Below are 12020 nucleotides of genomic sequence, written 5' to 3'. Positions count from 1 at the left end.
CTTGGACAAGAGTCTTACAAATACTCCAAATTGGACGGTAAAAATTTTTAAAGCAGCTTCGTATTTCCGTGGTATAATGTTAGTTTTGGATTTATTTCAGGGTTTATTAGTCTGTCTTTACTTGTCTAGAAGTAGTTTGGCTGGCTTCTAACCACTGCCTTCAAGCAGATTTATATGAAATGTGGTATGTTGCCACACCCAACTGTGTTGGCATTCTTTCACTGAACCTATTCCCATGGAAGAAACCAAGTTGCAATTTTAGTATTATTTCATCAAGGAGGCCAGACTGGAGCTATCACACTTTGCTTTCATCCCAGAGTGTTTCCTTTCTGTCATATGTTTATCATGTGAGTCTTAATCATGTTTCATATCATGTTTGCTTTCTATGTATTTTTCCTCAGTTGTATATGCATGTATTAGTGTATAATGCTGCTGAATAAATGAAGCAGTAAATATCAATGGGGTCATGTTATATTGATGTGCAAAAATTTTTTTCTGATGATCCAGTCCAATTGAATAACTTTTCCTGAGCTATTAATACATTATTTGAATTGCTTTCTTTTCTACCCAAAATTAATCATCTTAAGTATTTTTTTAGTGTCTGAGAACATTAGTGGGACATACAGGTGGAGTGTGGTCATCACAGATGAGAGACAATATCATAATTAGTGGATCTACAGACCGGACTCTCAAAGTGTGGAATGCTGAGACTGGAGAATGTATACACACTTTGTATGGGCATACTTCCACTGTACGTTGTATGCATCTCCATGAAAAAAGGTAAGGAGTGATCCTATCATGTTTGGGATTTCTTCCTGTCGCTTGTGAATTTAGGACATTTCTTTGTAGCATTACTGAGGTAGTGATAATGAGCTCTTAAATTAGACCTTAATTATTATACTGCAGACATTTCTAAACTAGGAAAGTCATATTGTATTGGCTTAAAATTGGGAGATTTTCATATTTCCTTCCTTCTTTCATAGTTGTGGGCTTCCTCCTTGAAACTCTATTCCCTAGTCCTTTGTATTGTTCTTTGATGACTCATCATCATTAAACAAAAATCATTTTCTCTCTCCATACTCATATTTCTGCAAATGGAACCAATTCAGTCACTCAGGCTTCAAGCTTCTGAGTCTTCAATTATCCACTAACCTTATACCAATTCTATCATATCCTCTACATCTGCGTAAAAGCTGAGGCCTGTAGCTTTACTTTATTCTCTCATTACCTGTCATCTGAACTGTTGCCACAGCTTTTAGACATGGTCTTCTGATCTTTTATGCAGCCAACAGAGAGCCCTCCCATAATTACAATGAGTAGCGTCTGCCCAATCCTTAAGTTTTTAGGAGCCTTCTGTTGGCTGCCCAATTAAGAAACCTTCAGTCAAGTTTTCAAAGTGTTTTCAACCACACCAGACTGTTTGCCTTTTCTGTCTCAGTGCCTGGGCCTTTACTGTTGCACCCATCTTCTTCTGCAGTGCCCTCCTACTAAAATCCTGTCTTTCTGTTGACACATCTTCATTGTACCCCTGTTAAACAAATACATTTTTTTATTTCATTTGTCAGAAAGGATCTTTGCCCTGGCATGGTGGTGCTGGCACTCAGGAAGCTGAGGCAGGAGGGTCTGGAGTTTGAGGCTAGCCTAGCAAGCCTCAAGAACCTGTCTCAAAAAGAAAAAAAAAGATCTCTTTGAAGGGTTCTTACAGTGAATCCACAATAATCTTTACCTGTAATTCTGTCTATAGCACCTTTACTAAGAACAATTGTGATAAGTAGACTTCATCCTAGTGTTGTAATATGCACAGAACAATACCTTTTTACTTGTAATTACAATCTACTTTGAACTATGTGCTTAATATATGGATAAAATTTGAGGGATGATTATCAAAAGACCTTGCATTTCAGTTATCTTCAGACTCTTGCTTCTTTGAAGTATGGAAACTGGCATTTATCTCTTAGGAATGACTGTGGTACCTGGTTTTCAACTTTGTTTTATAATCCAGAGATGGTTGCATGGTTTGAATTGCTCTTGTTTTCAGAAGAATATACCTTAATGCTAGGCCAAATTTTTGAGGCATTTCTATTGCTTCTACAATCTGTATATCTTAATATCCCCAGAGCTATTGAATATTTAAAAATCATAAGTATTAGCAGCTTTTGCTTGAACACACATCTACAAGTAGTTAATTTTATCAGCATATAAAGTAGAAGGTAACGTCTATAGCTTTTTAAATCACAAATTCTGATTACAACTCTATTATGTTGAGAAACCTTTATTGTATTTTTTATCTAATCACAAATGTTATGGATTTTTTTTTTTTTTAGGCACTGCTGGGGCTTGAACTCAGGGCCTTACACTTGCTAGGCAGGTGCTCTACCTCTTGAGCCACTGCAGCAGCCCTCTAATCACACATGTAATGGGCATTTCGTAATCAAAATTTAGGGAAATGACAACATAAAAAACAATTTTTAAGTTCAAAATAATACCACCTAGAAATCCATTAAAATTAATATATATGTGCATATACCGGTTTATTTCTAAAATTGAACCCATATTATATATATTGAGAATGGCCTTCTTTTTAAATATATTACAGTTCTTTTCAGACTCTGTTCCATGGTACCTTGAGGTGCTGGAACCAAGGTCCATAAATCAGGGAACCAACCAGGTGAAATTCTTGGCTTTCTCACTTTTCATTCCAATCAGAATAACTCAATATTGTATTTGTATGTGAAGGTCTTAAATAGGAGTGCTTATCAAAACAGGTGTTCCTACTTAAGAAAAGAAGAAAAACCTTACTGACTCTTCATCTATCATGTTTTCTCAAATTTTTAGAAGCTCTAATGCACCCTTTTCTATTTCCCCCTGCAGAGTTGTTAGCGGTTCTCGAGATGCCACTCTTAGGGTTTGGGATATTGAGACAGGCCAGTGTTTACATGTCTTGATGGGTCATGTAGCAGCAGTCCGCTGTGTTCAGTATGATGGCAGGAGGGTTGTTAGTGGCGCATACGATTTTATGGTGAAGGTATGGGATCCAGAGACCGAGACCTGTCTACACACGTTGCAGGGGCATACTAACAGAGTCTATTCATTACAGGTAAGAGATCTTATCCCTCCCATCCCTTACATGCTCTGCTGATGAATCATAAGATTGTTTTCCTCAGGTAGTCACTGTCCAATTGCTGATCCAATACAGTCCAAAAAAGATGAATCCAGTTAATCTACTGTTTACATATACCTTAAAATTGGCATGAAGAATGCGTAAATTTCAGAACTATTTAAATGGTTTAATAGTTTCAATTTCTGTGATCCATTTCCCTTCTAAAACATAAATATTTGTCTTAGAACCTGAGACTTTGGGGCTCTAAGTTTTGCTATATTAAGTAATAATTAGTTTCATAGGAGAATAACTTGGATTTTAATAAACTCCTAAGCAGAGGATTAATTTGGCCAAAAGCTGCCCCCTTGCCTTGACAGCCAAAAGTTGATGGACCATGTAATTGTGATTCCATCCCCATTCAGAGTGGCCGTGGAGCTTTTCTTCATAGAGCTACTCTGCTATCCTAGGGCCACTGATTTATAGTCATAAGTAAATTTGACTAACCTGATTTTTTTTTAATTGAACTTGATATCTATGAATAGAGTGTCATATTTTAAGATCATTACTAATAGCAAATTTAGAAATAGGTCTGTTTTATTTCCTCAAAGGCAGCATTTCTACTTGAAAGTATTTCTTATTATTTACGTAGTTTATTTCCCACTTACTGCCTTTTAATCAGCAAATTAGTACATAATTCCAGTGCTGACATTGCTGTTCTTAGGGCGTATCTTAATTGATAAGATGCTGTTCATGTCATGAAAGTGATAGAAGATAGAGATGTTTGTGAATTAGAAAAGATGTTACATTTGATGGAGAGGGAATTGGCAGCAACTGTTTCTGTGTCTTGTGGTATGCTCAGAACTTTAATGAATAGAACACTCTCAAAATAAACCAGTCAAATGAGAAAAGAGATAGTCACTAGCTTTTAGTGTAACTAGGAAGCTTGAGAAAAGATGCTGGATATTTGTTATCAAAATGCTACCTCTTACAGTTCTAGATATATTTATCTTTTGATACATTTCCTAAGTAGCATTAAGTTCTTGTAAATTACTTTTATTTTCCATACAGTTTTTTATCTAAGTACTTACGAACATCACTGAAAATTATCTGCATGGCCCTTTTAATATGCCTCAGGTGCTGATAGACACACCTTTTATCTCAAGCTTAAGCATTAATTTCAGCTTCCTGAGGGGAAGTAAAACTTAGAAGGCAATTCTCACTGAATCTTCCATGGCTGTAGCTACCAAGTGGGACCAGATGACCCAAAAATAATGTTCTTTATTGTTTTGTTTTGTTTTTAAGTTGTTTCTGCCTCTAGTTTGAAACTACTGGGCATATAAAAATGTCATTTCTGAAAGAAGTGTCTGAGAATATGCTCGTTAGAGTTGCTTGACAGCACGCACATTACCCTAGTTGCCACTTTACACTTTGTTCCGGACTTACCTGTTGGCCACGTTCTCCTCACTCCCTATTAGATAAATAACTGATATAAAACATACTCATGCTTCTGTTCTAATAAATTGTGTCTGTTGTAGTTTGATGGCATCCATGTGGTGAGTGGATCTCTTGATACATCAATCCGAGTTTGGGATGTGGAGACAGGGAATTGCATTCACACGTTAACAGGGCATCAGTCGTTAACAAGTGGAATGGAACTCAAAGATAATATTCTTGTCTCTGGGAATGCAGATTCTACAGTTAAAATCTGGGATATCAAAACAGGACAGTGTTTACAAACTTTGCAAGGTAAGTATTGGCACACCTTTAGTTATGTCCATTACAATTCACTTGTTACTTAAGAGAAGCCTGTATAGAGCTATAGCATCATAGAGTTAACCTCATGCAAAATGCTTACTCTTGGTAAGTTTAGGAGTGTTTCACTTTGACTTACTGTACTAAACTACCTTCTGAAATTGTTTTAAGTTGTGTTTTTAACATAAAATTGTTTGTCAGTTCCTACATGTGCACTTGACTCTAGTTAACATTAAAGAACAGTAAGAAGAAAGATCTTAGCTATCTCACAGAAGCAGCATATCCATTTTATTTTTTGAGTGATCATTTTATTTTGAATTTAAGCGTCTGTTAGAAAATTGCTATGGCCTCTGCTATCCACCTGCTTCAACTGGGGTGGCAAAAAGAAAATTGTGCCCTCTGAAATAAAAATTTATGTAAGAATCATTAATATTAGATGAGGCCCAGCAGCATGGCTCTTCATTATTAACTTTTTTGCTTTTTTTATTATAGCCCTTAGAAAGTGTTCTTTCAGTGTGGCCATCTGGTGGGCATCATGGCAGCTTTCTGCTTGTCGGTTTTACCGCTTTCTCTGAATTTTGGAATGCTGTCTATTCAGCTTTCACCTTTGGTCAATTCAGAGCAACCGGGTAATAGTCTGTCATGATTATTTGTTCATCAGCAGAATACATGAAGCTGCTCTGTCTCCATCATTACCAGGCAAAGCTTTTGCTTACACAGCCAGAAAATAAAATGTGCCTAGTAGCTAACCAAGCTTCCTGGAAGATAGAACTCTTGAAAGTTAATGTTTCAGTTACAAATAGCTACCAGATTTTCTTACATCCATGCTGATCCTAAAATACTTAGAACAAGGTTTCTAAATATGTATCATCTTAAATGTTGCATTTATTGTATGTTCTAATGAAGAAGTCTACAAATTACATTGTTAACAAACCTACAGCCGTGATTTCTAACCAGTAATGTTCCTTTGGTTTTGCCTAGGTCCCAACAAGCATCAGAGTGCTGTGACCTGTTTACAGTTCAACAAGAACTTTGTAATTACCAGCTCAGATGATGGAACTGTAAAACTATGGGACTTGAAAACGGGTGAATTTATTCGAAACCTAGTCACATTGGAGAGTGGGGGTAGTGGGGGAGTTGTCTGGCGGATCAGAGCCTCAAACACAAAACTGGTGTGTGCTGTTGGGAGTCGGAATGGGACTGAAGAAACCAAGCTGCTGGTGCTGGACTTTGATGTGGATATGAAATGAAGAGCAGAAAAGATGAATTTTGTCCAAATGTGTAGACAATATACTCCCTGCCCTTCTCCCTGCGCAAAAAAAAAAAAAAAAAAAAAAGGAAAAAAAAAAAAAGAGAAAGAAAATAAAAAGAAAAAAAACAGAAAAAAAAAAGAATAAAAAGAAAAGAAAATGAAAAAAAAAATCCCTTGTACTCAGTGGTGCAGGATGTTGGCTTGGGGCAACAGATTGAAAAGACCTACAGATGAAGAAGGACAAGAAGAAGAGGACAAACCGAAGCTGACGCGAGAGGCGTCTGCTGTCTCATCACGTAAAAGGCTTCACTTTTGACTGAGGGCAGCTTTGCAAAATGAGACTTTCTAAATCAAACCAGGTGCAATCATTTCTTTATTTTCTTCTCCAGTGGTCATTGGGCAGTGTTAATGCTGAAACATTGTTACTGTCACCTAGAAAGGAGCTGCAATAATATCAAAACAAGTACTGGTTGACTTTCTAATTAGAGAGCATCTGCAACAAAAAGTCATTTTTCTGAAGTGGAAAAGCTAAAAAAAAAAATTACTGTGAATTGTTTTTATACAGTTATCATGAAATGAAAAGCTTTTTTTTTTTTTCTTTTTTTGCCAACCATTGCCAATGTCAATCAATCACAGTATTAGCCTCTGTTAATCTATTTACTGTTGCTTCCATATACACTCTTCAATGCATATGTTGCTCAAAGGTGGCAAGTTGTCCTGGGTTCTGTGAGTACTGAGATGGATTTAATTCTTGATGCTGGTGCTAGAAGTAGGTCTTCAAATATGGGATTGTTGTCCCACCCCTGTACTGTACTCCCAGTGGCCAAACTTATTTATGCTGCTAAATGAAAGAAAGAAAAAAGCAAATTATTTTTTTTTATTTTTTTTCTGCTGTGACGTTTTAGTCCCAGACTGAATTCCAAATTTGCTCTAGTTTGGTTACAGAAAAAAAAAGACTTTTTGCCACTGAAACTTGAACCATCTGTGCCTCTAAGAGGCTGAGAATGGAAGAGTTTCAGATAATAAAGAGTGAAGTTTGCCTGCAAGTAAAGACTCGAGAGTGTGTGCAAAGCTTATTTTCTTTTATCTGGGCAAAAATTAAAACACATTCCTTGGAACAGAGCTGTTTCTGCCTGTTCTGTGGAGAAACTTTTCTTTTTGAGGGCTGTGGTGAATGGATGGACATACATAATAAAACTGACAAAATATTTTAAAAATATATAAAACACAAAATTAAAATAAAGTTGCTGGTCAGTCTTAGCGTTTTACAGTATTTGGGAAAACAACTGTTACAGTTTTATTGCTCTGAGTAACTGACAAAAAAGGAACGATTCAGTCTCTGTAAGTGAAGGTGTCACACGCAAACCAGCGCCATGAGTGAAAAGTGAGATGGTTTGCCTCATTCTCCAGGAGCCACAACTCAGCGGAACTGTGAAAGTGGTTTAACACTGTATCCTAGGCGGTCTTGTTTCCTCCTCCTGTTTATTTTTTTGTTTGTTTTATTTATAGTCTGATTTAAAACAATCAGATTCAAGTTGGTTAATTTTAGTTATGTAACAACCTGACATGATGGAGGAAAACAACCTTTAAAGGGATTGTGTCTATGGTTTGATTCACTTAGAAATTTTATTTTCTTATAACTTAAGTGCAATAAAATGTGTTTTTTCATGTTAGTATGCCTGTTTCTTCCACCAATGTAATATTATTTCATTATAAACATTTAGGGTTTGTCTCTAATATTTAAAATAACAAAGTGTTGGTTTCTTTCCATTTCCTATATTGTATCAGAAATCAGTAATTCCAAGCTACTTTCATGCAGCTAAAGTAAGGTTGATGTGCTTCAAACACAGTTTTGTTGTTTTTTATCTCCTTAAACTATAAGAGAGAACACTCCATTGTGCTCTGTATATTGCATTGAGTATACAAGTATGAAATTTGAAATCTGGTTCCCTCAAAGAGTCACAAGACTTTTACGATAATTACAACTAGAAGTCCTATGAGTAATAATAAGTTCATTATTTTAAATTCCCCAGTATTCAGCACTTACTAGTCAATTGTTATACATTATCTCTTAAGTTTCCACCAGTCCTGAGAAGTAAATGCTATTACCTGCATATTAAAGATGAGCCCAAAACTGTGGCTAAGAATGGCAAGTTAATTTTTCAGAGTAACCAGCAGACTGCCAGGATTCAAACCCATGTTCCCAAGGACTGGAGACATGCTACTCTTTATGAAATTCTGACAAACTAAAGTGAGGTTTGAGAGGAAATGCCATTTTTGCTGAAATTAGATTCTTTTATTGCTATTTGCTATTTTGTCAATCTGATAAGGGAGAGAAAATAAAGTTCAGGTATTAAAACTGCATGACCACTAAATATATTTAGTAGGCCTAGAGATACATCTCCAGTAACCTCAACTATCCAGACCATAGATGAAAATTTCAGAGTTCTCCTTAGAACTTGTTCTCTCACACAGTCATAAAATCTGTGTTCTTTACTCAGGGGTCTCAGTCCCTCAAAGGTAGTACATAAGAACATCTGTAGTGGGACCCAAGAAGCTACATTTAGGCGAGCTTACCAGAAGAGCTGTGGACACTGATCTTTGAGAATCATCACCCTAGATACTATTCTGGTACCTTTGGTTATTTGGTTTATTAGGCCTCAGCAAACCACAAACACTAGAACAGAAAAAAGTGCCAGAAAGGAAAAGATCGGTAAACAATGTGATCCAATGCAAGGCAGGGGCCAGGTATGGTGGTACATATCTATAATCCCAGCTACCTACATGGCAAAGGTAAGAAGGTCACCCAGGCTAACACATGAGCTCCTATCTCAAAAAACACCAAAGTCGCTCAAGTGGTAGAACGCTTGCTCTTAGCAAGTTGGGAGGCCCTGAGTTCAAACCTCAGTACTACCCAAAAGAACTGGAAAGTCCTATTTGATTGTGAGTGTGGGGGGAATAGCTCTTGCTCACTTTAGAGAAAACTAGGACACATGACTATTACTGTTCACATTGATGATTCAATTGTCAAAAAAATTGTGATTCTTCTTAATAGTTCTTAAATCTTTCATAATACTGTGTAAATGAGGCTTTACTATAATACAAGTAAAGAAAACAGCCACCTTTGGAACATTGTAGGAAATAGAATGGTTTGCAGCTTTGCAGAGTTAGCCTGAATTCAGATACCAGTGCTGACCTCAGTTCTAACTGGGACTTCATCAGGTTTCTTGAGCTCACCTTGTGTAGAGGATACCCACCTCTTAAGTTTAATTAATGTAAGGTTTGAATGAAATGTTATAAAGTATACTGATGGACTTAGAACTCACTAAATGGAAGCTACTGCTGAATTTGAAGAAAATAGGTAGTTGTGACTTTGTATATTCAGTGTGACTCATTCAGGTATATAATGAAGTGGCATTTGTATCGATGTATAGATACACGAAGCATTCATATATGCATATGTAGTATACACTAATACACACTATAGATTACAGCAATGCACATTCTTTTAAGTGGAGTCACAAATTCTCATTGAATCTTCTAGAAACTTTGTGAGGTAACCTGTATTAAGCACCTAACAGTGATACTGTGTATTTGCAGGTTCATTGAATATTTTAGGAATTCTTAAGCTTTATTGCAGCAGATTGTACCTGAAAAAGGAAATGTCAACCTCATTCTACAGGGATTAAGATATTATAGTTGTAGTTAAAAAAATAATCATTAGGGGCTAGAGATGTAGCTCAGTGTACAGCACTTGTCTAGCATGTGTGAGGCCCTGGGTTAGACCCTAGACACCCCCAAAAAGAAAATCACCAAGGGAGCCCCACTTTGTGACCGCCTTCATGAAGAAACCTAACCAGTTAATATAACAGCATTTAAAAATCTTCCTAACAAAATATAGAAAGCTTCCATATCAAGATGTTACAAGTTCCCAGAAATCAAACATTGCCTGAAACTAAGGCTAAAATTAGGACACAGAAGTAACCCATGAGAGCCTGTAGCAAGTGCTCAGTAAATACTGTTGAATACAGCAACGGGGTTGACTGTCTCATTATTTTTTGTTGGAATTGTTTATAATTTTGACACTATAGTCCCTTACTTCACTCATTTGCAACAGCTAGTGTCTACCAAATGGTTAAGTAAATGTTCCAACCTACTTATTTAATTTTTAAAGGTAATTAGCATTTAATTACTTGTATTAACTGTTTTAGATCACTTTATACGTTTCAAGTTAGTCTGTTATAAAGTCTTTCTTTTTTTCTGAACTAAAAACAACAGAAAATATGTCTGCCTCTCTCCTCCCTGAAGTGGATGGGGGAGACACAAGCAGTTTCCCAGGCCCAGCTATGCCCTGCTTCTAGGTTTCCTTTTCCCTGAGGCACTCACCACCTGTTAATGAAACAAAGATGCAGAGGGGGAGGACAGCAGACACCTCTGGGAGCCTGCCCACCCAGTCCCCGCCCCTGTAATTCCTGCTCCATATGGAAACCAGAAACAGCTCAATCACTTTGCATAGCAGGGATAGACTCACGTTGCGTTTCTTTCTAATTCATTGCCCCTGGAAAGTGGAAAGTTTTTGAAATCTTCCTTCTCAATCACAGCCCCTCTCAGACACAGCTTTCTCCATTTTCCTTCTGTTCATCATACCTCACCACCAATTTAAAAAAACAGGGTTGTAACCTACACTCCTTCAGCTTCATCAACCAATAAGGATCCAAAGGGTCCCCCGTCAGTTGGAGAATCTCCTGTTCTGCAGAGACACTATTTAACTCTAGTAAGGTGCCTCCATGTTGCTGAGAATTGTGTGTAAACCTAGTATTTCCAGTATACAAAAATACATCGGAACTAGGAATACATCTCTTAGTCATAATCATAGCCTTCCTTTATGCCTTTCTTCACCCACCAAGGGGGCGCATTTAAAGGAAAGTGGTTAGTGACCAAGAGGACACTTCCAAGTGGCTTGTTCGCGGTAGATGAGTGGCCCCGTGTCTAAAGAAGATGTGTGCCCACACAGTGTTCTTGGACTCCACATTGAGCAGCCGTATGGTAATTTGAAAAGTTGGTGTACACATTTTGATTTTGGCATTTTCAACTGCCCAGGAGGTGAATGCTAAGATCCAAAGTGGCTGTCCCCTTTCTTGGGTGTGCCTGGTCATTGTTTTGAATGTCAAACAACATGGTCTGCTATTGTTGACTAGCCAACATGGCTCATTAGCCACTCAAATTTAGTAGTGATTCCCAAATGAGTGAGGTTCTTGAGTTTCTGCTTTCTTTTCTGGGTGGGTAAAGCCAGACATCAATAGGTAATTTCAAACATTTTTCAGGGAGAGGAAAGGCACCAAGAGCTGAAAGGACACCGGACACACCTTTCTCCAAGTATGATGTATAAACACATTCTAGATCCAGTTCCTAGGAAGATTCGTTGCTGAGAGAAAAATCCTGGCGACTTCCCAATTTGCAATTGAGTATAAAAATAGCAGAGTTTCTATTTTAGATGATCTGCTTCTCCCTAGGATTCTTGAGGACAAGGAACCACCGAGCAGACATTTTGATTTTCATTCTTTCCTTTGCAATATCTGATGGCGAAACCTATGCAGGCTGTTTGTCTTTGGGTTTTATTTTGCTTCAGCAGTCAAGCTCTGCAAAGAAAAATTATTTTGAAATCACTCTTGCAAATCAAAAGTTCAAATAATAGACCACAAAAATGTATTGCCAATTTACCCTTTTCTCATGAGTTATAGATTATGAAAGAGACATCAAAAATCTCCTTACCATAAGAAGGTTACTTAAAAGACTTTGGTAGTGGAGATTGAACTCAGGGCCTTGCATTTACCACTTGAGCCACACTGCCAGTCCTTATGCTTTTAGTTTATTTTTCAGATAAGGTCTTGTACTTTTGCCCAGGCACACCTAAAA

General features: G+C 37.2%; 1 protein-coding gene across 6 annotated transcripts in view; it reads left to right on the top strand.

The window, feature by feature from the left end:
* Window positions 1–7777, top strand: part of Fbxw7 (F-box and WD repeat domain containing 7) — a 181854-nt gene extending 174077 nt beyond the window's left edge. For all 6 annotated transcript variants that reach the window (XM_074041288.1, XM_074041287.1, XM_074041286.1 and 3 more), the window contains 4 exons: window positions 599–780; window positions 2872–3097; window positions 4636–4846; window positions 5834–7777. In XM_074041288.1, coding sequence (XP_073897389.1) covers window positions 599–780; window positions 2872–3097; window positions 4636–4846; window positions 5834–6102 — 888 coding nt within the window. In that variant the 3' untranslated portion in view covers window positions 6103–7777. The remainder of the gene's footprint in view (window positions 1–598; window positions 781–2871; window positions 3098–4635; window positions 4847–5833) is intronic.
* The last annotated feature ends 4243 nt before the right edge of the window (window positions 7778–12020 follow it).

This window comes from Castor canadensis, chromosome 9 (genome assembly GCF_047511655.1).
Source record: "Castor canadensis chromosome 9, mCasCan1.hap1v2, whole genome shotgun sequence".
NCBI lineage: Eukaryota > Metazoa > Chordata > Mammalia > Rodentia > Castoridae > Castor > Castor canadensis.
The sequence above is the reverse complement of the archived record's forward strand: the minus strand, read 5'-3'. Positions and strand labels throughout refer to the sequence as shown.